At 40.6% G+C, this 25308-nt stretch overlaps 2 protein-coding genes and 1 long non-coding RNA gene across 6 annotated transcripts in view; 1 reads left to right on the top strand and 2 right to left on the bottom strand.

Moving 5' to 3' along the window:
* Positions 1-1277: 1277 nt before the first annotated feature.
* Positions 1278-17690, bottom strand: GKAP1 (G kinase anchoring protein 1). Its single transcript, XM_083577085.1, has 12 exons — positions 17197-17690; positions 14229-14495; positions 12865-13008; positions 11419-11496; positions 10680-10812; positions 9852-9874; positions 8756-8905; positions 5482-5583; positions 4202-4265; positions 3864-3934; positions 3086-3163; positions 1278-1591 (listed from the first exon to the last, which is right to left on the bottom strand). Exons 2-12 carry the CDS (start codon positions 14445-14447, stop codon positions 1544-1546), a joined length of 1110 nt encoding a protein of 369 aa, XP_083433211.1. The 5' UTR covers positions 14448-14495; positions 17197-17690; the 3' UTR covers positions 1278-1543.
* Positions 17691-18488: 798 nt separating this feature from the next.
* LOC310745068 lies at positions 18489-20717 on the top strand. The gene is made up of 2 exons (XR_014539889.1): positions 18489-19001; positions 20579-20717. It is a non-coding gene; the product is annotated as an uncharacterized lncRNA (long non-coding RNA).
* Positions 18780-25308, bottom strand: part of KIF27 (kinesin family member 27) — a 40376-nt gene continuing 33847 nt past the window's right edge. For 2 of the 4 annotated variants that reach the window (XM_083576503.1, XM_083576504.1), the window contains exons 16-18: positions 24256-24454; positions 23284-23442; positions 18780-22362 (exon numbers count right to left, since the gene is read on the bottom strand). In XM_083576503.1, the coding sequence (XP_083432629.1) occupies positions 21926-22362; positions 23284-23442; positions 24256-24454 (795 nt within the window). In that variant the 3' untranslated portion in view covers positions 18780-21925. The remainder of the gene's footprint in view (positions 22363-23283; positions 23443-24255; positions 24455-25308) is intronic. The other 2 variants (XM_083576505.1, XM_083576506.1) reach the window with 1 other exon arrangement.

Raw genomic sequence — 25308 nt, 5'->3', positions numbered from 1 at the left:
GGCAAGGCAAGAGTCCTGCAGGCTGGATAGAGAGCCCTGAGCGCAGTCCCCTGGGCTGACGCTCCCCACCCCTGCCTTATTTCTTTTTCTGTTCAAGCCTGTTCCTATTCAGTTAACCTTCAATAAAAGGGTATTTGCTTGCATCTTACAGCAGCGGCAGCTTGTTATCTGTCATTGTCATCCAGCTTCACTTTTTGAAAGTGTTATTCATGCCATAGATGTCCATCGCTGACAAGTTCAGGATTGTGTTCAATAAGAGGAGGTGTTGCCAACTTATATGCAAAGGAACAGGCTGAGCCTTGCATACTAATTGTATCTTCAAAGCTACTGCTTGTCCAGTATGTAGGTGGTGTGAAGAAACATGTGGGGGTTGGTACCTTCTATGAGCCGCATAATCTGATAAACTGATGTTTGGTTGATGTGTTTTAAAAGAAAAACTAAATGAGAGCTGCACTAAAATTAGCAAGGGAACCCAATTGTCCTCTTAGGTTCTGTTCAAGCCAATTTGTAGGAAGAACTGGAACAGCTCCAATGTTATGTTGCAACTTGTTTTTAATGTTGTCTTTTCATGTTGTAACCTGCCTTGGGACTTTAAAGTGAAAGGTGGCTGAAGAAAAAGTATGTGTTGGGCACTGAGGATTCCTTGCTGCTCTACTCTAAGCAAGCCCTTGCTGAGAGTATAAATATATTTACTTAAACATGTTTGTAAGCCATGTTGAAGAATTGTAGAATTATAAACCTGTTAAACCATGAGATTTTAAAAAAAAAAAATTAAGATAATCTTTTTGCGGGGGGGGGATCTAGAACATTTTCTATGTGGCAGGACTGGAGTAAGGGAGAAAGGTTTTATTTCTTTTTGGAAAGAACCGTACAGCACGGGGTTGCCATATCTTGAAGAGCAAAAAAGAGAACACAAAGCAAATGAATGCACATGACAACCCTAGCTTAAGGAATCTTGTTTATATATAGGACTAAAGGTGAAGTGACAGCATTAATCATTTAAAGTTCATTACATAATGACTGAACCCTTCAAAACAGTGTTGGCAGGAGTTCTTGTTGCAGACCCTGTGGTCTGATGTTACCCTCAGAAGGCCTTGTCCAGAACCACTGCTTTCCCCTTTTTTATTATGCCCTCTTCAGTACTAGGTTAAACAAGTCAAGCACCCAAAATTGAGTGGATGTGTGAAAAAGCAGAATGTACAAAGAATGGAAATGGCATAGAAATACAGTATGGGCCAACAATTTCAATAAGGCTAAAAACATTAAACACACCAGGGTCATAAAAATGACAAAAACTTTATTGAGTGATGAAAAACTAGGTGTAGCATTAGGACAAACAAGGTTTGAGCATCACTGTAACATTAGTTTCCAGCTTCTCTTCTTTATACTAGAAGTGCAATAGATTGAATATTCTGAACATTAGTCAATTAAACTTCACTCCCAAACCCAGAAAACTGCATAGTTAAGCAGTAGTACAAATACATTTCTGCAAAACCCCTGAAGATCAAATTTATTTTTTGCTCTGATTTTGGTACAAATGTGATCACCTGCACTGATCAGACTCTGAATTTCTTTTCCCTTTTCTTCCAGCCTATAACAGAGAAGGAAAAAAGCTTGTGTTATGAAAACCTAAGTATCAACAAAAAAATGCTAACTTTCCCCCCCAAAACAGGACTTTTGCAGAAAGCACTAGCTGTGCCTCTTCAATACTGCCACTTCCCACAAGAGCCCTCTGGGAAGGGAGAGAAACACTCCTGAAAGAATGAGTGGATTCTCTCCCTTTTCACAGGTTATTTTTTTCCAGGAGGAATAGAAATCACTTGTCCTTTCCCTTCTCAAGGTGTGATTCATCATCCACAAGCAGCACTTTCTTTAGACGGATGCTCATTGTTGCTGAAACAAGTGAATATGCTTGTGGATCCTGAGCATAATACTAGGGAGGAGACTTATAGTATCCTCAAGTTGCTGTTTATTGCACACTGAAGTACAACATATACACAAACAAAGGAATGTGTGTGAGAGGAGAATTAAGAACTGCCTGCCCTGGTCTTCATAGCTGTATTATGTGACCCTGCCTGTCCTGGGTGGAAGTGACTCGTGTCTGGATGCCTCCCTCACACAGGATAGATACTGTATTGGCCTGAATATAAGCCTCATTTTTTTTTCCAAATTCTGATTGTGAAAAGTTAAAGTGTGGCTTATGTTTGCAACTTTACTGTATCGCTGCTGAAACAGCTGCCCACGAGGGCCGTTTGGGGTGTGAGACAGCAGCGCCCGTCCCAACCGCATCGCCCAAGCCTCCCCCGAGCTGCCGTAAGGAAGGGGGAAAGGGTGGAGGCCAACGGCAAAGCAGTGCGGCTCCTCCTCCCCAGAAGCAGCCTGGGAGCGTGGGGCAACGACATGTAGCCCGCCCACTGCTCCCAAGCCTCCCCCGACACTGGCTTGGGAGGTAGTACTGGGAGGCAGTTGTGTTTGGAGGTGGTGGGCAGTGCGCTCAAAACCAAGCACTGGCTTGGGGAATGGGGCGCCGGCCACCCCCTATTCAGGGCAGTCGTGCCGGCAGGTGAAGCGCACCCGCAAATAAGTCTTGAATTTTAAAGGTGAGGCTTATTTGCGGGTGTGGCTTACATTTGGGCCAATACGGTAATTTATGTGTGCATCTATATATGTATCTACAGGTATCATCTGTGTGTGTATAAACTGTCAACTAGAGATAGCAGGTAATAAAGAATTATGGTGATGGGGGAATTGTGCAGATCGCTAAATGACAAGACAGAAAAGGAGATTCACTGAATACAGTGGATCCAGAGGAAATATTTGTAAAGTCTGCTTTAAAAGCTCCTTTTTAGAGCAAACGGACCAAACTTGGTATGTAAACATAAACAAACAGGCTTGGATCCTAAGTAAGTTCACTGAAGGAAAAGTTTCTTGTCCCCCTTCCTCTAGCAGCTCTGACACTGTTCAAGACCTCCAACCTTCCTGGAGAGGCTTTTTAGGAGTACAGGCAGCTGCAGTGGTGGGATGGGTAAAAGAAAAGTTTTTCCTGTGAGTTTCTGTTTACTTATGAAGTAGCTAGTAACGTTACCTGATATTTTGTTAGCTCTGCTTGCAGTAACTTCACTTTAGATCGTTCTTGTTCCAGAGCAGCATGAAGGCTGGTAACCTTAAAAAACAAAATAAAAGCTCAACAACTACTGTCTTGTCTCTTAACAAAGCGACATTTTGAAGATAATAAAGTTACATGCCTATGACAGCACTAATGAAAAAGAAAATCAGTATGTGCTATTTTGCCTCTTAGCTGAGTTTCAAAATTATTGCCTGATAACTTTTCCTGGAAATAATGTGACAACATGTACCATTTCTGGCAGCAAGTTCACAATATTTTGAGAATTATTGGAAACTATATAAAGTTGACGTTGCAAAGAGAAAAGATAGGATTACATCTTACTACCGTATTTTTCGCTCTATAAGACGCACCAGACCACAAGACGCACCTAGTTTTTGGAGGAGGAAAACAAGAAAAAAAATATATTCTGAATTTCAGAAGCCAAAACAGCAAGAGGGATCACTGCGCAGTGAAAGCAGCAATCCCTATTGCTGTTCCAGCTTCTGTGATAGCTGCGCAGCCTACATTCGCTCCATAAGACGCACACACATTTCCCCTTACTTTTTAGGAGGGAAAAAGTGAGTCTTATAGAGCAAAAAATACGGTAATTTTTCCTCACTGAAATTAATCCATCTAAGCTGGGTGCAGAGGGAAGGTCCTGTTCCATGAACATAACATTACTCATAGTTCTTCCAACCCAGTTGTTCTGATATTTTGATTTAGTGTGCTTTTTAAAATATATTGCAGAAATGTTTACCTGTAAAGTCAGCTCATTCTTAATACTCTGAGATTCATCGACCTGAAGCAGTATTTCGGCTTTATCTTTCACTAAAGTTTTAAAACAAAACAAAAAAGATTAGACTTTCTATTTTTAAAGATGTTGAGAATAGTTAGAGGCACATTTTTCAAGCACCACGAAACATGGCTGATGGGCTGCATTCAGCCATGCAGGGTCACAGATTGCATAGGGCTGCTATGAAATAAAAACTGAACAAGCCTATTTGTCTTAGCACTGTCCAAACAATTTGCAGATAGATTTAAGGAACATAGGTTTTTAAAAGAATTTTAATATTTAACAAACGAAGCACTACTTACTCTCTCCTTCTTGCAGCATTTTCAACAGCTGTGCATTTCGTGCTTTCACTTCCTTATACTTTGCCTAAACGTTTTAAAAGTTCAATTAATGCAAATGGCATATTTAAACAATATGGACATTAGCGTATTAGTTGTACAGTGCAATCTTATCCATGTCTATGTTCACTGAAACTTACTGCCCAGTAAGTGTATTTAGAATTGGTGCCTTAACATTTCAAAATCAATCTCTAATCAATGGGACAAAAGGAAAATATAATAACACAAGTACACTCAAGATCCCCCAAATTCCATTTCTGATAAAAGTGTATGTGTGGGTGAGCTTCAAGAATCAGAGGAGAGGATGGCAGCGAAAAAGAGAAATATATTTTTGAGCTGGAAATTCACAAAATTGCCCCATTTATATAAGGTTGATCGTTGCCTTCAAAGATCAATTAATCTTCCTTGATCCCTACTGACAATTAAACAGATGAGGTGGGCAATGTGCTAAAAATAATTACTCTTGGCAACATTCATAAATGCAACAAAAATATCTAATAAGTTACAAGAAAGGAGATTCTGACTAAACATTCTGAGAAACTTTCTGACCAGTAAGAGCTGTTCAACAGCGGAACAGACTCCCGTGAGAGGTGGTGGATTCTCCCTCCTTGGAGGTTTTTAAGTAGAGGGTGGATGGCCATCTGTCAATGGATGCTTTAGCTGAGATTCCTGCATTGCAGGGGGCTGGACTGGATGACCCTTTGGTCCCTTCCAACTCTTAAGATTCTATGATTCCAGTAAACACATACCAAGTCTGTGGTTATCCCCCCCACTGAACCAAATTCTTCTGAACATTAACAAACTGTTGACAAGTAGTTAATTATTTATAAATGTGAACTTTTAATGCAACATGTCCAACTCTCTCATGTGGTAGAAACACCTATAATTACTAAGTTTTCTCCTTACAGCAGCATTAACTGGTAGAATAAAGAATATATATGAAAGAAAACAGTAAGAAAAAGGTTGATTTACAATTACTATGTCATCATGTTGACTTTCTGAGGCTGGGGATGGAGGACTGACAGCGTACACTGAAAGCCTTTATATGATAAGCGTATTTTACTAAGTAAAAATATTTTATTTACTTCTGAAATAACAACCTTATCTAGATGCCAACCTCTCCTACTTATATAGATTAAATGTAATTTTTATTTTGAAAAGCAGTGCTTTGAAATGGCTAATACAATAAATATTTTCAATCTAAACATTTATTTAAATGCTGCATAAAGAAACCCATTACATACCTCCCATTGAGTGATTACACTCTTTAATTGCTGGATTTCTGCATCTTTCCTCTCAAGTTCCAGCTTTAGTCTCTCTATTCTTCCGTCTTTCAATACAAAATCCTCCAGATTTTAAAAAGAGAAATACAATGTAAAATGAATTTTACACCCTTAACGAGGTTGAGGAGATGTGAACTATCATTCAAAATATTTTCAAAAGTAACGATGAAACGAGGGAATGAAAGATAGGGCATTGAAATGGTATGATGTATGTTTTTAAATTGTTGTTGCTTTGTTTTATTTAACCTAATGTGTTAATATTGTATTGTATTTTCTTTCTTTTGTTTTTTTTCTCTCTTTTTCCTTTTTTTCTTCTTCTTCTCCTTTTCTTCTTTTTTGTAAGGTTTAAAAGTAATAAATATTATTTAAAAAAATATATTTTCAAAAGTAACAAATGAACATAAAGGTAAAGGGTAAAGGTACCCCTGCCCGTACGGGCCAGTCGTGTCCGACTCTAGGGTTGTGCACTCATCTCACTTAAGAGGCCGGGAGCCAGCGCTGTCCAAAGACACTTCCGGGTCACGTGGCCAGCGTGACAAAGCTGCTCTGGCGAGCCAGCACCAGCGCAGCACACGGAAACGCCGTTTACCTTCCCGCTATAAAGCGGTACCTATTTATCTACTTGCACTTAGGGGTGCTTTCGAACTGCTAGGTGGGCAGGAGCTGGGACCAAAAGACAGGAGCTCACCCCGCCGCGGGGATTCGAACCGCCGACCATACGATTGGCAAGTCCTAGGCACTGAGGTTTTACCCACAGCGCCACCCGCGTCCCCAAATGAACATAGGTATGCTTTAAAATGCCAGCAATTTAAACTTTTAGTATTTCAAAAATAGAATGGAACTTACTCTATGGTCACATAGTCTGTGGAAACTGATATATAACACTAATTATTAGTCCAAAATGTTTCCTCGTTCAGGAAGCTATTACAAAAATTATTTCACTACAAAGAATTTTCAGTCATTACCCAGAGGGTAAGCTGCCCCTGAAATTTGGAGCAGCTTTAAAAGGTGACCTGTCCAGAGTTCAGGTAGGGCAGGTATAGGGAACCTGTGGTTCTACACATGTTGCCAACTACAACCCACTCCCAGGTGAGGTCCCTGCAGTCTGAAGGCAGGCACATCTTGTCCCCATCTTGAAAAAGTGAGGGAAAGAAGACCCATGTAACTACTGAACCGCTTGATGCTGGTGTCAGGAAAGGTGCTAGAACATATAATTAGACAGATAGTCTAGGGATACTTAGAAAAGGATGCTGTGATTACTAAGACCTAGCCGGGGTTTCTCAAAACAAGAAATGCCTATTGAAATCCAATTTCTTTTTTTGACCGAGTTACAAGCTTAGCGGATCAGGGGGATGCTGTGGATGATTTCAGTACCACTTTTGATAAAGTCCCCCATGACATTCTTGTGCAGAAACTGGTAAAATGTGGGCTGGATGAGGTAAATGTGAAGTGGATTTGTAGCTGGTTGACTGACTGAACCCAAAGGTACTCATTAATGGTTCCTTGTCATCTGGGGGGGGGGGAGAAGTGGGGTGCCATAGGAATTGAGGGGATGTTCATCAAATCTGCAGATGACACCAAACTAGGAGGGGTAACCAATGCTACAGAAGACAGAATCAGGATTGAAGATGACATTAACAGATTGGAGAACTGGGCCCAAACTAACAAAATAAATTTCAATAGGGACAAACGTATCGTACTTAGGCAGGAATAACCAGTTTCACAGGGGACACCTGGCTTGCCAGTAATACATGTGAAAAGGATTTAAGGGTCTTAGTAGATCACAAGCTTAACATGAGTCAACATTGTGGTGTAGCAGCGAGAAAAGCTAATGCTATTCTAGGCTGCATCAACAGAAGAATAGTGTCCAGATCTAGGGAAGTAATAATACCACTCTATTCTGCCTTGGTCAGACCACACCTGGAATGGTGTGTCTAGTTCTTAGTGCCACAGTTTAAGAAGGGTACAGTGGCACCTCAGGTTACATACGCTTCAGGTTACATACGCTTCAGGTTAAAGACACTGCTAACCCAGAAATAGTGCTTCAGGTTAAGAACTTTGCTTCAGGATGAGAACAGAAATTGTGCTCCGACGGCGCGGCAGCAGTAGGAGGCCCCATTAGTTAAAGTGGTGCTTCAGGTTAAGAACAGTTTCAGGTTAAGTACGGACCTCCTGAACAAATTAAGAACTTAACCCAAGGTACCACTGTATTGACAAGCTGGAATGTGCGCAGAGGAGGGTGACCAAAATGATCAATGGTCTGGAAACCAAGCCTTATATGGAACGGCTGAGGAAGTTGGGCATGTTTAGCTTAGATAAGAAGAGAGTGAGGAGATAGCCATCTTCAAATCTCTAAAGGGCTTTCACAGGGAAGATGGAGCAAGCTTCTTTTCTCCTGCTCCAGAGAGTAGGACCTGAACCAATGGCTTCAAGAAAGGGAGGTTTTTAAACAGAGGTTGGATGGCCATCTGTCATGGATGCTTTAGTTGAGAGTCTTGCATTCTAGGGGATTGGGCTAGATGACATTCAGGGTCCCTTCCAACTCTACAGGGATGATGGGAGCTGTAGCTCAGCAACATCTGGTGAGCCACGGGTTCTCCACTCCTAGGGTAGGTGAACAAACACACCAATCCCTGTGGCACACATTATTTAAACCACTTTTACTCAACTCTTCAGCTAAAAAGATGAATAAAAAGTAAAAACAAGGCAATCCATGCCAGGGGCTTACAATCCAAAGGCACTACACAAAATGAAAAATGGAAAACAGGGAAACTCAGACACCCGTTCTTAAAGTTAGAGTTTCCTTGTCAGATATTTCTCAGAAGAGGAAATTTAGTGGCCTTTTCATACCTATATGCACTTTTAAGCAGCTACTCAATTTCACCTTCTCTATTATAATCAGTGAGTGCTCACTGGAAGGACAGATTGTGAAGCTGAGGCTCCAATACTCTGGCCACCTCATGAGAAGACTCCCTGGAAAAGACCCTGATGCTGGGAAAGATGGAGGGCACAAGGAGAAGGGGACGACAGAGGACGAGATGGTTGGACAGTGTTCTCGAATCTACCAGCATGAGTTTGACCAAACTGTGGGAGGCAGTGGAAGACAGGAGTGCCTGGCGTGTTCTGGTCCAGGGGGTCACGAAGAGTCAGACACGACTAAAGGACTAAACAACAACAACAACAATAACAATTATAATCAGGACAGTATACTTTGAGGAATGTTCATTTAACATACATGTGTGGGATCACGTGATGTACTGTTGTCCATTCCATTATCTGTGATATGCTCTCTTCTTTTCTCCCTAGTAATTATTTTGTGCACATCGTCTTCCAGTCTATTGAAGAATTCACCATCATGCAAGACAGTATGTGAAGAGCTCAATTCCTGCCAAGAAACTATAATTAATCTCTAGTAAAACAACTTAGCAACTTAATAAGTAATTCTAAGGTTTATATATGAAATTCCAATCTAAATATGAAATTTCAGCTTTAAAGCAAATTACAATAATATATTTTTTTCTAAATGCTCTCCATCCCTACAATAGGTCTTGGTAACTGCATCAGGCAAAAAATTAGCATTGTTTTAATAATGCTTAGATACTATTTTAATCACGTTCTAAATTTGCTGGCCTTGTAATGCAGCAAACATGGAATACATTCATGTCTTTCAGAAACAACCAAGTAACCATTCTCTTGCTACAATGCTTTCATTCTTTGCCTTCCCAGCACAGCAAGAAAGCGTTGCATCATTCAGTTTGAGGGTAAAAGCCAAGGCTTAATTTGCCCAAAGTGAAGTCATCATGTAATACACTTAGACTGACTACGACTACTGCGTACTATGATGTCATCACATTCACTACCTGGACCATGATTAGCTGAGATCACATAGTCATTCAGAAAGAAGCCAAAAGATAAGCTAGAAACAAAAAATCATAGCAACTAAACAACCAAAGATCAGGCTGTGAACAGGTACAAGAGAGACAGCTAATAAGAACTGATTAGGTTTCTCAAGGGACCATTTTGAACTTTCAAGAGCCCACTTTCCTTGTTAAAAAGATATAGTGCAAAAAATTTGGTGCAGCCACAGAAATTATTCACTGAGAAATCTTTAAAAAGCTTCTGCTGAAATGTTAATTTAATAGCACAATTTCCAGGTTCCTGCTGTTCACTTAAGTCTCCCCAACAGAACCAGAAACAATATTTTCATGTGACTTATTTAGAACAGAGCATGTACTAATGCTTGCCAAGAAAGTGGAAAAATTAACGGTGCCATTTAAAGAATTCCCTCATTAGATACTTCAAGCATTATTTTTGTTTGATCAGGTACTTACCTCCTGCTTTTTGGGAAGGTGATCTGAAACAACATGAAAAATGTAATTACAGATTAAATTTAATTTGTGGACGAAAATCCTAAAACTGATTATCCAGGAATATTTCAGTGCCATACGCTGCTAAATTATAAATAAGATTCTCTAAGTTTAAGCTAAAATTTCCATTCATACTTTAAATTCCTTGTATTCTGTTTTGCCAGATTTATGAATCTAGTAATAAAGCACCACTTGACCCACCTGAAACTAAACTACTGCAACTGAGTATCAAATTTGCCACAAAGTGTGATGAAGTGTGTGATTTGCAAAATGGCCCCTGGTTTTCTGGGATGAAACCAGTTTAGAGGTCCTTCAAAGTAGTTTTGGGGCTGGTGTTAAAACTAAAACTGTTTTAGCTGTCCTGCTGGACCACCTTTTCTGGGGAACTATGCTAATTCTACTATATCCTTCTCTCAGCAGTATTTAAACATAAAAGATCAAAGCAGTGTACAGTTTCACTTTAGCTCTTTGTAGAGGCATTCTGTCCATGGGAGACTTCTGATTAAGCAGAAAGATCTCACTAACCAAAGGGGAAGAATCATATTTTGCCAATTCTCCACCCACCCCCAGGACACAAACACTTCCCAGATTGTTTCAATCAATCCCCCAATACTCTGGAACATATCTGAGGGTACAAAGGGGGAATTGGCAAAAGCCCCCCTACTCACACTGTTGGCGATGGAAGTGAAGTCTGAATCCTGAATCAGAATTCCTAACCTGACAGGTGTCTACATCTTGTGACTCTTTAACAGACCTAATGATTCTACGAAACATTTAGCACTAAAAACTTACCAATGTTAGTATCAGACTGGAAATCTTTTAAAGACACAGTGAGAGGTTTGTCTTTTCCCTGCTGATTTTTTCTTTTCTCTTTCTTGTGCACAGCTTTTGATGGAGGAGAAGCACTTTCAACAGTTTCATATTCCTGTAAAGAAAAAAAACACCTTATACATCTGTCTTTGAGAGACTAAATCATAGAACATTATGGTTAAACACCGCCAAAGGGAAAACAAGTTACGCAAAGAAATATTTTGAAACAATATAAAGCATTTTAGTCTCTTGTTTAGTATTTTGAACCCATGTCTATGCAACTGGCCTCTCTAAACAAGTAAACCACACATCCAGGATTGTACACGAAACTACGTAAGAAATAATTCTGTTTTTACCACTACTATTACCATAGGCAATATTTTCTTGATCTGCTATTAACTCAACTGAATCTAGCAAAAAAACTACAGCTGTACATAGGCTCATAAAAAGTGCATTGTTAAGAATACAGTGGTACCTCTGGATACGCACACCTCCAGTTCTGTATCCTTCAGGATGCGAATGCGGCAAACCCGAAAGTATTTTTCCGGGTTTTGACGCGCGTGCCTGCGCAGAAGTGGTCTAATGCCGTGCGCACATGCGCAGAAGCGGTCCCTCCAGCTGCGGAAACCTCGGGGTCCGACTGGAGCTCCGGAACAGATCCTCTCCGCAACCAGAGGTACCACTGTATTTGTGTTTTAATCATATTTAGAGAAGGGAATACCTTTTTGTGTTCTTCATATTCCAGTTTGCTGAGAAGTAAAGCTTTTTCAAGATCAGCTTCAAACATTTCAGAAGTCAACTGAAGAAACAAGATGAAAAAGTGTACCACGTGGCAGGGTTTTATTCAAACATACACCACCCTCTTAGTATCATATGTCAGTTACTTATCAGTCACTCCCTCCCCAAAAGAGGTACATCTAGCATCTTCATTATATAGCTTTGGGAAATTGCTGAGGACACACCTCTTTTGACGCTAGAGATGTGTATTTTTAGAATCCACCTTATTTGATTGTTACTTGGTTTAAAGTGCTTTTAGCATTGTGTTTTAATTGTTGTAGCCTACCGGGAACCAAAGGGTGAAGGGGTGGGTAGCAAATGATATTATTTGGCACCTTGACTAGAGAATAAATCTCAATGAACTAAATGTAACTTTTTTCTCAGAACACACGCTCATGATTGCTGAAAGTTATAGCCTGATCATTTGCACGTTTATGCAGAATTAAGTCCTATTGTGTTTAATAGAGCTTTCTTTCAAACCTGACCCAAATGCCTGCCAATGCTACTGCATACAAAGCAGGTGCAGCAGTTAAAATCAATAATCACAAACACTTAAAACTTTAAAATAGAGGCGCAGATTACAGCTATAACAAAGGCGGCATTTTTTCATCTCCGCCAAGCTAAGCAGTTGGCCCCTTATCTCTCTCGCCCTGACCTAGCCACTGTGATCCATGCGACGGTCACCTCCAGACTGGATTATTGTAACTCGCTCTACGTGGGGCTGCCCTTGAGACTGACCCAGAAACTCCAGCGGGTGCAGAATGCCGCGGCGAGACTCCTTATGGGGTCTTCGCTGCGAGACCACATTCATCCGGTACTATACCAGCTGCACTGGCTCCCGGTGGAGTACAGGATCAGGTTTAAGGTGCTGGTTTTAACCTTTAAAGCCCTATACGGCCTAGGACCCTCGTACCTACGGGACCGCCTCTCCTGGTATGCCCCACAGAGAAACCTACGGTCTGCAAATAAAAACATCCTGAAGGTCCCAGGCCTCAGAGAGGTTAGGCTGGCCTCAACTAGAGCCAGGGCCTTCTCGGCTGCGGCTCCAATCTGGTGGAACGCTCTGTCACAAGAGACTAGGGCCCTGCGGGACCTGACATCTTTCCGCAGGGCCTGCAAGACAGAGTTGTTCCACCAGGCCTTTGGTCAGGGCGCAGCCTGACTCCCTCCTCTGGCAACCTGCACAGAATTTTGCTTAATGGTTGCCATCAACTTGATTTTAATTAATTCTTATAATGAAATATTTTTAGAATGTTGGATTATTCGATTGTTTGATTATTTGATTGTTGTTAGCCGCCCTGAGCCCGGCTTCGGCTGGGGAGGGCGGGATATAAATAATTTTATTATTATTATTATTATTATTATTAAAATAACATATTTGATGAATTACCTGTTCATCTCTTTGTCTCCACTCTTGCCAGTTCTCTTCCTGAGAATCTTTCCTTGCTGAATTATTTAATGCTTGCTCGTGCTGAGACAAAGAAGCTCCATGGGAACTTTTCTGAGGGATTTTCTTAAAAGCGAGATTTCTGAGCTATAAAAACAATGAACATAAATAAATATTTTTATAAAGTATAAAACACTGTGACAAGCTGAAACCTCAGTGTAGGTTTGCTCTGAAGTGCCTTACATTATTCTGGTGATTTGATTAAGAAGAAACCCTCACATAATGTTGGTGGTCTAAACTGGCTAGAACAATAAACACACGTTAGGTTCCCTGTGGACAAATGGCCAGAGGAACAAGGAAAGATCAGCTGGGCCCAAACTATAAGTGTAAATCTACAATTAACCACATCATTCCAGCATTCTCAAACTGACCCCCTCTACCTTTCCCCTTCCCCTTGTAATTAGTGAGCACAAATGCAGGGTCTGTATCTCTTTTTCATTTATGTATTGCACCTACCACCAGAACTATACTGAATTACTGAATGATATGATAGTACAGGAGACTAGTATTCTCTGAAAATAGGAAATAGGAATTTTACAATATAAATAATGGTGGGTTGTAGCCAATGGTGGTTTTATGTAAGCTGAAGTGCTTCTCCTAATGAAAAGCTCAAAAGGTAAAGGTAAAGTGAGGTGCCCAATTGCCACAAACCCTTCCCATCAATTCCAGTCCTCTGTGCCATATCCCACTGTTCCACATGGTCCCATAACCTTCAGGGGCAATCAGTGAAAATCAGGATATAACCTGACATGAAATCCACAGCAACAGATGCATTACAAATATATTGAGTAGCTACAATATAGTAAGATAGGAAGCAAAATTGAGGAAGTCTTCCAAGTTCAAAATAATTCATAGTATGTTTTAGAAGTACTGCTAATTTAGTATTTGTTTGAAAACTGAATAACACTTAATACTACTCAATAATATTTGTATATAGGCATTGTCACCCACAAACAGTATTGTTTTTTTTAAACTATCTGAACCATATGCACATATATATGCTATGAACCTAGACACCTACATTAAAGAAAACAAGCACTCGAACATCTGCCCTACCTTAGGGCAGATTTCTTCAGAAACATCTCCTTCCAAAGATAAACGTTTTGGATTAGGATTCCATTCTAGTTTTGAAAGAAAAGTGTTTAGGATTCACCTGATCATAAACACCTTCCCACTTCTAACCCCTGCTGGAATCTTTACCACATCTCAAGTATACTTAATTCTTAATCCCTCACTTTTTGACTTTTCCTTTGCATGTATGTGGATACCTGGCCCAACTGAGTATTGAAACATAACAGTCACACCACCTCATTGGCTTCACTCTGCTGCTGTTCCTTCTTTTTTCTTCTCTTTTCTTTTTTCTTTTCATTTGTGGTTGACTTGCTGCCTGAAGCTTGGGACTTTCCACCATTTCGACTGTTTCTTCCCTTTCCAGATTCTGAATCGGATCCACTGCCACTATCAACTTGCAAAAGAGCAAACCGTGATGCAGTAGTAGGAACCGAACTAATGACTGCAGAGGCCATTTTAACTTTGGAGGCGTCTAGAAGCAAGCCGCTGTTTCAAGAAGCTACCTGGATAAGTAACAGCAATATAAGGATGGGGTGGGGTGGGGTGGGGGAAGAAAAAAGATCCACCATTTCACTATAAGAGAACTGGTACATTAAATCACTTTTTAAAAAATGGATTACAGAGTTTTATATAGTAACCAAAAGACCTCACAAACAAAACTACCATATTTTTCTGAATCAGGTTTGATAAGATTTTTTTTTTTCATTTTGCAGAGTTATGTAACCTAGAAATACCATATCCCGTTAAGCTCTAGGTACATTAATCAATATGGTGACTGAGAGCATGCCGAAGATTAATAGGCCCAGAAATAGCTGGCCCCTTTTTGGACAACACCCTGAATAAGTTGTTCAAGGGACAGGGTAAAATTTTTTGCAAGAAAGCAGAAATACTTTTAATGAATGAGGAATTGCAGCCCCAAAGTACTTCTTTAATAACTATTTTTAATTGAAATAAATAAATAAATTTAAAAAACTGTCTTGTCCAGTAGCACCTTAGAGACCTACTAAGTTTGTACTGGGTATAAGCTTTCGTGTGTATGCACACTTCTTCAGATATTTTTAATTGGTAGTTTTTGTTGAATTTCTTGTAGCAGCCTTGGATGACTAATTTATACTCCTACTTTCTGTGCAAAATATAAAGAATGGTGATGAAAATAAAGCAAAAAAATAATTAACTTAATACTACAGGGTTTTTTGGAAAATAGATAAGTAACTAACTAAATAAATAAATACTGTTATTCACTCTCTAAACTTTGTGCTTATTAAACACTTCAGATGATAGAAAGGTCACCAATAGGAGCGATTACTGACAATGTAGCTGTCATTTTATTTCTATGTAGGATTACAAAAGGGAAGCTCATTGATCTTTAGAAAACAGTGGCACACAAGCATAGTGTTCAGAAGAAGATTAACAAGGATTTTCTAAGAAAGTATCATGTACTCTTAAGGATTGTTTAGGAGTCTGTGGAACTATGGTTCCCATCAAAGGAACATGTTTCGAACAAAAAGAGCTATATAATTTCATGGAAGTGTAACTGAAAAAGTATCAGATGAAATGTTTATAGTGGATCTTGCTGCACCACTGTTGGAAGCTCCAAGGTTCAAAGACAGAACTAATAGATCTTTTAATCAAGAGGAATAAGCATGAGGCATCTTCCCTGCTCTCTAAAGAATTCAATATGATAAGGGTGTCTCTTCTTCCATATGCAAGAAGGCCCAAATAATACTATCTAACAAGAAACTATGGATCAAAATCTACAGAGCTAATATTCCATGTAGATATTTTCTGAACAAGGTGCAAGTTTTTTCAAAAGGTACAGAGATCTTTTTAAAACAGACTTTCCATCTTCTGCTTTTAGGCGTGTACTTATGAGAATCAAGGTTTTGACAAAATGTTTTAGAAAGCGGATGAAATTGCCTTCTGTGATGCCAAATAGGTTGCAATCTTATTTGCAGTCGCCTGGGAATGTCCCATTAATGTACAAACACTGAGCAAACACTGCTCTATAAAATGGATTAAATAAACACAATTTCAGAACGATAAATATATGAAAATGAATACGTATGCTTTACGTGTCTGTAAACATAGCAAGATATGCAGTTAAACAATTACTTATAAATTACTTTTTTATATATATGCCTAAAGAACAGTCCTGCAAAGGTCAGACAACTGCACATTCTTACCACCAGAAACTGGTTCAACAAAACATGCCATTTAACAGCATCATTAACACACTTGCCAGTGCCAATAGCTTTCTGCAGTTTTATCCCATATCAACAGCGGCACGACCCCAACTAAAGCTAAGCCCTTTAAAGTTCTCATGTTTGGGGACCCGTTTTCTAATTCTGCCCCACATAAACGAGTTGACACTGGATGGAGGATGGCGCTCCTGAAATGCCATATATTCCCGTCCTTTTCTTGGTTCTGCCTTCTAGAAAGGGGTGACTGAGAGACACCCCAAGATTAACGGGCTCAGCAGTAAACCCCCCTCCCCCTACTTTTTGGAGAAGACCCTGTAAAAATAAAAAAGCACATGAATGAAAGCTAAGGGGATGATCAGAAATTGTGGGGTGAGCTTACACCTTTAGCCCCTCTACCCGCTCGCTCGTCTCCCCAGAGGGTAGCATGCCGCCCCCACCCACCCCCAGTTTGAATAATAATAATAATTTTAATAATATAATTTATTATTTGTACCCCGTCCATCTGGCTGGGCTTCCCCGGCCACCCTGGGCGGCTTCCAACGAGGATTAAAAATACATAAAAATGTCACACATTAAAAACTTCCCTGAATAATAATAATTGAACCCCCTAATAATAATAATAATAATAATTGAACCCCCTAATAATAATAATAATAATTGAACCCCCTAATAATAATAATTGAACCCCTAATAATAATAATAATAATTGAACCCCCTAATAATAATAATAATTGAACCCCCTAATAATAATAATTGAACCCCTAATAATAATAATAATAATAATTGAACCCCTAATAATAATAATAATAATTGAACCCCCTAATAATAATAATAATTGAACCCCCTAATAATAATAATTGAACCCCTAATAATAATAATAATAATAATTGAACCCCTAATAATAATAATAATAATAATTGAACCCCCTAATAATAATAATAATAATAGAACCCCTAATAATAATAATTGAACCCCCAAAAGCAAACCGTTGGGCGGCACCCACCGCGGAGGGCGTCTTGCTGAAGCCGAGAAGCAGCCTCCTCTGAGGGGCTGGAAGGAGACAGGAACGCTCCGGGTCCCCCTTCGACGAGGCCCCGTCTCGGCCGGAGCGAGAGAGAGAGATGGCGGCCCCGAGGGGTGCGGAGAGCGAGGGGCCACGGAGGCCGCCTCACGGACGGCGGAGGGGCTGAGGGAAGCAGCTGGCGGCGGCGGCGGTTCGGGAAACGGTTCGGGGCGTCGCGCGAGGGGCGGAAGGCGAGGCTCCCGCGCCGGACTGGCTCGCGGAGTTTGTTTATGTCTCGGGCCGCTTCGCTCGAGGGGGGGGGGGGGCGACGCGGAGGGAGGGGAGAAGGGGCGGGGGGCGCATGCGCAACAAAGCGGGTTTGTGACGTCTGACGTGGTCGCCGCGGGCGGGGCGGGGGCGCGAGAGGGCGACGCCCCCCCCCCAAACTCCGCAGTCTCCCTCAGGTGCGCTGCTTTCTCTTTGCGTCCCCCCGCAGTTAAGTGCGCTCCGTGGGCGGGGGAAGGTCCCGTCCCCCGGAGTCAAAACGGTTCTGTTCCCTTGCTCTTTTGGGGAAACACGTGGTTGACCTGCTGTTGGCGTTGACTGCGCACTTGTGGATTTATCAACTTAATTTATGCTCTTTTACATTTTTTTTGAAAATCAGGGTTAGTTTCTCCGGAAAGAAACACAGTATATATATATGTGTGTGTGTGTGCATGTGTGTGCATATATATCTATACAGTATCCAGTGGCGTAGCGTGAAGGGTGCAGGGGGGGCCGGCCGCACCGGGCGCAACATCTGGGGTTAGGGCAAATCCATGGGTTAGGGGGCGCAAATCCATGGGTTAGGAGGCGCAAATCCACGGGTTAGGGGGCGCAAATTACTTGCCTTGCCCCGGGTGCTGACAACCCACGCTACGCCACTGTCAGTATCTATCTATGTATCTACTTATACCTATACCTCCTGCCCACCTAACAGTTCGAAAGCACGTCAAAGTGCAAGTAGATAAATAGGTACAGCTCTGGCGGGAAGGTAAATGGCGTTTCCGTGCACTGCTCTGGTTCGCCAGAAGCGGCTTAGTCATGCTGGCCACATGACCCGGAAGCTGTGCACCGGCTCCCTCGGCCAATAAAGCGAGATGAGCGCCACAACCCGAGAGACGGTCATGACTGGACCTAATGGTCAGGGGTCCCTTTACCTTTTTATACCTATCTAAAGATAGATAGGTATAGATAGGTGAAGACAGATAGGTGACGTGGGGTCACAAAGAGTCGGACACGACTAAACAACAATAGGTAGGTAGGTAGGTAGGTAGATACAGTGGTACCTCGGGTTACATGTGCTTCAGGTTACAAACACTTCAGGTTACAGACTCTGCTAACCCAGAAATAGTACCTCGGGTTAAGAACTTTGCTTCAGGATGAAAACAGAAATCGTGCTCTGGTGGCGCGGCAGCAGGAGGCCCCATTAGCTAAAGTGGTACCTCAGGTTAAGAACAGTTTCAGGTTAAGTGCGGACCTCCGGAACGAATTAAGTACGTAACCAGAGGTACCACTGTACAGATACACACACACACACAGGCTAAATTAAAAAGCAAACTTTTTTAGGCCAACAGTGCTGCTTTACATCTCTGAAATCAATTTAGACATGCCTACTTGTGCGCTGCAATGACTTAAGACATTTTCTGAACAGGTGGTGGTGTCCACATTGGTTGCCTAAAGCAGTGAGAAGATTAAAACACCTTTAAAGTTACTATCCCTGCTCCTGAGACGGAGAACACCTACCCACGGACACACCTTTCTGTGTAAAAGTCAGAGCCAAGAAAATTAATAATGAACCTTGAAAAGCACATAAGAGGCTTTAAGGAATGGAGATCCATGGAAGACCTCAAGCAAGCCATAGTGTCCATGTTGGAAACCCATGCTTTAAAATACAATTATTAATTTAGTATATGGGTACATGTTATGAAAGCTAAGACATTTGTAATTTATAGCAATTAGTTGATAATACTGTTTCAACAGTGGAACCATGCTGAAAGGTTCTCTGCACCATTTCCTCTCCAGCATCAAGTTAAGGGTTAAAAAGAAAAAAGAAAGATCCATACATTTACAGCAGCTGTTCACTGTGCTGATTAGCTTTGTGATGTTGTGAACTGACCAACCCACACAGCCTCCTTTGCTGCACCTTTTTAAATAAGTTGCATACTGTAGGAACCATTTACTGTACTTCATTTTGTGTTTTAGAATGTATTTGGGTTGTATAAGTACATAAACAATGCAGTGTTAAGAGAGTGAAATATTTGAACTTAAGACCACACCCCTTTGCAAAACTCAAATCACGATTCAACAAAGCAAAAGATAACAAATGCAATTAAAACAATTATTTCAGTCTTGAGAAATTGTAAAATATTTTAGCAGTTTACAAATAAAGCAGTTGGACACACTGGCACAGAGTAGGATGAACTATGGTTTTTAGCATGTTCACAGCCTATCTTAAAACATGATATCCTGATATCCTGACCAGAAAGGTTTCTTCTTAAGAATCACTACTGGAAGTTAATGATGCCTACAAGCGGATAGCAACTGTGTAAGATATTATCCAGTTTTTTTAAAAAATGCAACCTAAGCAAAAAATAATTAAAAGCAATGGGCTGGATCCAGACTCCTATGGAAAGGAACAATATCCAGAGGAGGCTCCCATTGGAGTAAGGAGGATAGAGGTGGGTTTCATTAATTAATCTCCTACACTCTTGAACAGAGTTCCCTGCCACTCTGGCAGGCAGAGCAGGGGAGGGAGAAAAGGCCAGAACTGACAACTCTTCTTCCAGCAGAGTGCCGTGTACTCAATATTTTGAAGTGCAAAGATTGATGTGCCCAAATTTGCAAAAATGGCAATTAACTATCCGTAAAGTACATTTGAACATTCACACTCACGACAAATATTTAATGCACAATAGTCTACCCCAAAGATCAGTAGTAAAGGTTTCATCCAGGTGCTGAGAGAGTCCGGAGAGCTTCTCACCCCCGTAATTTCCTCCCTTTTTATGTCTCCCAACCCTGTTCCAGAAGGCTAAAGGATCCTCCGGAACAACATGGAAAGAATGAGAGAGCAGGGCGAATACGGGAATTTGCCCAAATCACCTTTGACCTCCCACTCATGCAAGCATCTACTGGATCAAAAGTGTCTTTTATTGGCAGAGGGACAGAGTTTGATACAATCCTGTATTTTATTTTTTATTTTTTTAACTAGGCACACATTGGCTTAGATTTTAGAGGCCCCATGAAAGGACTACCACTTGGGATGCTCCAGCCAATGGAAAGGGGGGGGGGGTGGAGGCAGTTTTGCTAGTTGACCGTTCTGTGTCTTTCAAATTTACTGCAGGAGGCTGGGGGACAATATGGGAGAAGTCACCCGTCTTTGGCCAGTAGGAGCCTCTGCTGGATTGGAGTACCTTCTGTGCACAAAACACGTCCTGTGCACAGATAATAAACAACTTGGGAACCAATGAGAAAAACAAAAACTTAGAAATGCCCCTGGAGTCATTTTATCTAGAACTAACAATGACCTTATGTACTGAGAAACTGGGGTCAAGGGAATTATCATGGGAAGAGTGAGTATATATGCTGCAAGTCTGCTCCTGGTCCCTTTATCCACAGTAAGTGTTATGTCTACACCAGGTTGAGTAGACAAAGCAGTTTTCTAACTTATCATGTACTTCACGCTAAGAGATACACAGCTGTGCCTTCCAAGCAGGATAACTTTTGATTGCCCTAGTTCACTGACAGCACATTTACATCTATCTCAGGGATACGTGACATAGCTCTAGCAGCAGAGAGTAATTTCCCTGGAGCCAATAAAAATGTTTCTTTTCTATTATGGAAAAAAACTTTCTCCCCACAGAAAGTTTCAAAGTCACATAACAACAGAGTTAGTTATAAGAAAGAGAAATTGGGGCTTTTATTCATTTAAAATATGAGTTGGGCAAAATAAATTTCCTTCCGAAAACATTAATTTCTTAGAAACACTACTCGTGTTTTGTTTTTAAAGGACATTCACAACCCAAGGCTTTGGTCAGTCACAAGTGTTTTGTCAAACTTCAGCATACGAATGCCTGGACTGGAAACCAAGTATTGCTGATATATCTATGAAGACCTTTATTACAATGGGCTGGTTCACACCAGATTTCTTTTTTCCATGTGAGTGCTCCAAGCTGTCACCACCACCATGTTCATATGGACAAATAATGTGTAAAAATAACCAATCATACAGTCAGCAGCATTTAACCTAATGTGATTTCCGCCCCCCCCCCCCCCCGCTATACAATAAGACTGTAACTGTGGTTGCTTTTATACACTGTTTGTCTTCATAAATATGCACTCAAGAATGATCATGATAACTCATGCAGCTAAAAACGTATTTTGTGAACCAGCCCTAAGATTCTTTGCGGTATAGAAGAATGCATTTATGAAGACGTGGAATAAAAATCCATCAGTTACTCTAAAGGAGAAATCAGTACAAATAAAATTAATTCTTTAAGGACAAAAAGTCCTTTGGTTTCAACCCCTGATATAATCACTCTGCTATTAAGGCCTCAGATTTCTATGGGGCACAATAAATGATCAGCAGTGTGAGACACGCAATGTGAAATAACTCAAATATCGTAGCTGCCTGAAATAAACTGGAAATAAAGGGAACTGTGTAATTGCTTTCAAAATATTACAAGGATAATTATATATTATAGTCAGATTTTCTAGGCATTTCAATAGAATCAGCAGGAACAGAATTTATACCAACTGCAAGGCCAGAACGCCTTGATGAAAGCTCAGAAGCAGGGATATAGCGCAATTCTTTGCGAGGAAGTTTTACTGGGGTTACTCCTTGAAGCTGTGTCATAGTCTCTCTTGCCTGAGAAGGACAACACACTTGTGGGTGAGATTTTGCAGGCTGATGTACTTTTCCTGCTTGCTCTTCGTGACTGTTGGATGTGTTGGGTCCCAGTTCTGCAGCTTCCTCTTCAAATCTGTATGAATTCTGTTGTGCTCCTAAATCACCCCTTGGGGAGTTTATTTCTTTTAATTTCCCTGTTGGTGTGGATGTCCGTTTGAATTCTTCTGACAAGGTAATTACTTCTTCTCGATTCAGTATCCCATCACTGGAACAATTACCTAAAAAGGAATATTTTGTAAAATGCAGTTGGCTTGGATGCTTTGAGGGAACTATTATGGTTTGTTCTGTTTTGTAATGTTATGAATCTAACTTGGTTCAACTGTTTGCTGTTATTACAGTATCCCCTGAGGGTGTTAATTACCGTATTTTTTGCTCTATAAGATGCACCAGACCACAAGACACACCTAGTTTTTGGAGGAGGAAAACAAGAAAAAAAATATTCTGAATCTCAGAAGCCAGAACAGCAAGAGGGATCGCTGCGCAGTGAAAGCAGCAATCCCTCTTGCTGTTCTGGCTTCAGTGATAGCTGCGCAGCCTGCATTCGCTCCATAAGACGCACACACATTTCCCCTTACTTTTTAGGAGGGAAAAAGTGAGTCTTATAGAGCAAAAAATACGGTAATAAATGATAAACACTGCTAGCTAAAAAAACAAAAAGAGTAAAATATACTGAGATCCCTAGTTACCTTGCTGGAAAACAGAAGGGCTCGCTGCATTCATGGAAGGAAGTGTAGTTTAGCAGGGGCTTCTGCTGGAGGAAACGGCTGGGAAATTATTTTTGCCCATTTCCCCTGCAGCCCCAACACCACCTCTCAAGCTATTGCAGAAGGCTCCCTCCCAAAAGTGGGAAAATCAGGGAGCATGGGGGAAATCAATGAAAACTGTCTTCCCTCATCTCCATTTCTGAGTATGAACTTAATGATCCAAGTCTGCAAAAGTTAAAGGGGTAAAATGTATCTTTATGCATCTGAAAGCTATTAAGAAAATTAAAGAGACCTGAAATCTAAAATATCCTCTATACTGATAATGTTAAAATAAATCCAACTTCAATGTGATTAATAGGAGTTTTGCTACCAAGCTGAGTAAGAGTTACATTGCAGCTATGTATGTTTTAGAATTACAATACTTCTAATATTTACTTTGTGTCAGAGGATAGTGTATTGATTCTGCAGCCAGTTCCTTTAATTTCTTCTTTAATTCACGGCTAGTTTTCTTATAGAAGAACAAGTCTCTTTCCAGGTGTTGGACTTTAGTTTCATACGTCTTAAAAGTTTCTGCAATACTCTCCCCATCTTCTTCTAGAAAGACAGAACTAAGTTTAGATTCAAACTTCATTATAGCATGAACAGAGTTCCAGATAGTGTATACGGCATCTCATTTGTAATCTGTCTCAAGATGTAAATGTTAAGTGCTACAGTATGTTTAAATGTATAAATCTAGGAATCATGCTCTAGTAGAAGTGCAGCAGAAATATATTGTTCTTACAAAGGAAAACAGAGATTAGCAGTGGGGGGAGGGAAGGAGAGATGGGGGAAAGAAAAATAACTGAAGCTGTAAGGATGAGAGAGAAAAATGTTAATCATAATGCTAATACTTCAGCTCAAAGGAAGATAATCATTAACAAGTTTGAAATGTGACTTATTTGAGTAGTGGGGGGAAATATTAAGCAAATCTGAACATTTGCATTCTTATAGATTAGGGATAGGGAACCCAGACAAGTTTACTTTCAATACTTCTGCTTGTTACAATTATGTTTTGCATCTTAAAATAAAATCCAAGGCCTGGTGGGCCAGGCATTGTCTGGCTGCCTAAATCTGGGTAGGAATTTGTGGGGATGAGGATAAGATTCTTGGACATTATATCCTTGGATTGCAAGAGAGTGAAGTGATAATGGAATACTTGAAATGAAATTTGTAATTTCATACCACTGTAAAATATACAAATCTTACATGTCATATGAACGTTTCTGATGGAATTACACTTTTAGTAGTGACCAGATATAATTTCGAAATTAGGAACAGTAGAAGAATCCTGTTGGATCAGACTGACATCCTGCTTCCCAGGATCATTATTAACCAGATGTTACTTCAAAGTTCTCAAAGCCAAAATACCTTTGCAATGAAGCAATATTAATTGCATCTTTTGCTCATGTTCTTTCTGTTGGAGGGTCAGACGCCTGTCACACTGAAGCATGAGATGCTCAAGTGCCGATTCAAGTTCTCTTACTATGTTCTCTTTTTCCGTTACTCTCATTCCCATTTCTTCTGCCTGAAGTTGCAATCTGCGTTCAGTCTCACGGAGACCGACAACCTAAAAAAGAAACAGCCTTGCCTTTTTCCAAATCAAAGCTTGCCTGGCCATGGAAATCAGGCAACCACACTTCAAAAAAATAATGAAATATGGAGGTCATATTTGTAACGAGTCAAAGTATGAAATAATATGATGGAAAGCTAATACATTACTGTACATCTTTCACCATTTATATAGTCTCACTAATAAGATATTCTGAGTCCCATACTGTACTTGAGTTGAAAGTCAATTGAATCATCCAATCCAAATGTCCCAGGAAACATATATAATTTATTAACTCTATCATAGATTCCACAACTGTCAAACTTCCAAAAAGAAAAACAAACAGAAACAAAACATACTGGGCTTTATCTATGGCTATGCTACATGTTTTTATCAAGAGGACAATATCCAGTTAGTGATTCTCAGAGTGGAGCTGCTTAAGTTAATAGATTTAAAGGTGTGTACTCTGAGTAGGGATACAGGTGACGCTGTGGTCTAAATCACTGAGCCTAGGGCTTGACAATCAGAAGGTCAGCAGTTTGAATCCCCACGACGGGGTGAGCTTACCGTTGCTCGGTCCCAGCTCCTGCCAACCTAGCAGTTCGAAAGCACGTCAAAGTGCAAGTAGATAAATAGGTACCGCTCTGGCAGGAAGGTAAACAGTGTTTCCGTGTGCTGCTCTGGTTTCACCAGAAGCGGCTTAGTCATGCTGGCCACATGACCTGGAAAAACTGTCTGTGGACAAATGCTGGCTCCCTCAGCCAGTAAAGCAAGATGAGTGCCACAACCCCAGAGTCGTTCGCGACTGGACTTAACTGTTGGGGGTCCTTTACCTTTACCTTACTCTGAGTATTACACAAGGCATATCACTC

This window comes from Podarcis filfolensis (assembly GCF_964270895.1).
Source record: "Podarcis filfolensis genome assembly, chromosome: 11".
In the NCBI taxonomy this organism is placed as follows: Eukaryota; Metazoa; Chordata; class Lepidosauria; order Squamata; family Lacertidae; genus Podarcis; species Podarcis filfolensis.
This window is presented reverse-complemented; position numbering and strand designations above follow the sequence as displayed.

What these genes read in the sequence shown, in the direction of transcription:
- GKAP1 (XM_083577085.1), bottom strand. Translation starts at nt 14,447, where the DNA reads ATGGCCTCTGCAGTCATTAGTTCGGTTCCTACTACTGCATCACGGTTT. An exon ending in GGAGACAAAGAGATGAACAG is followed by an intron (nt 11,497 to 12,864) that starts GTAATTCATCAA and finishes TTGTTTCTTCAG; the next exon opens with TTGACTTCTGAAATGTTTGA. An exon ending in AATGCTGCAAGAAGGAGAGA is followed by an intron (nt 3,935 to 4,201) that starts GTAAGTAGTGCT and finishes TTAAAACTTTAG; the next exon opens with TGAAAGATAAAGCCGAAATA.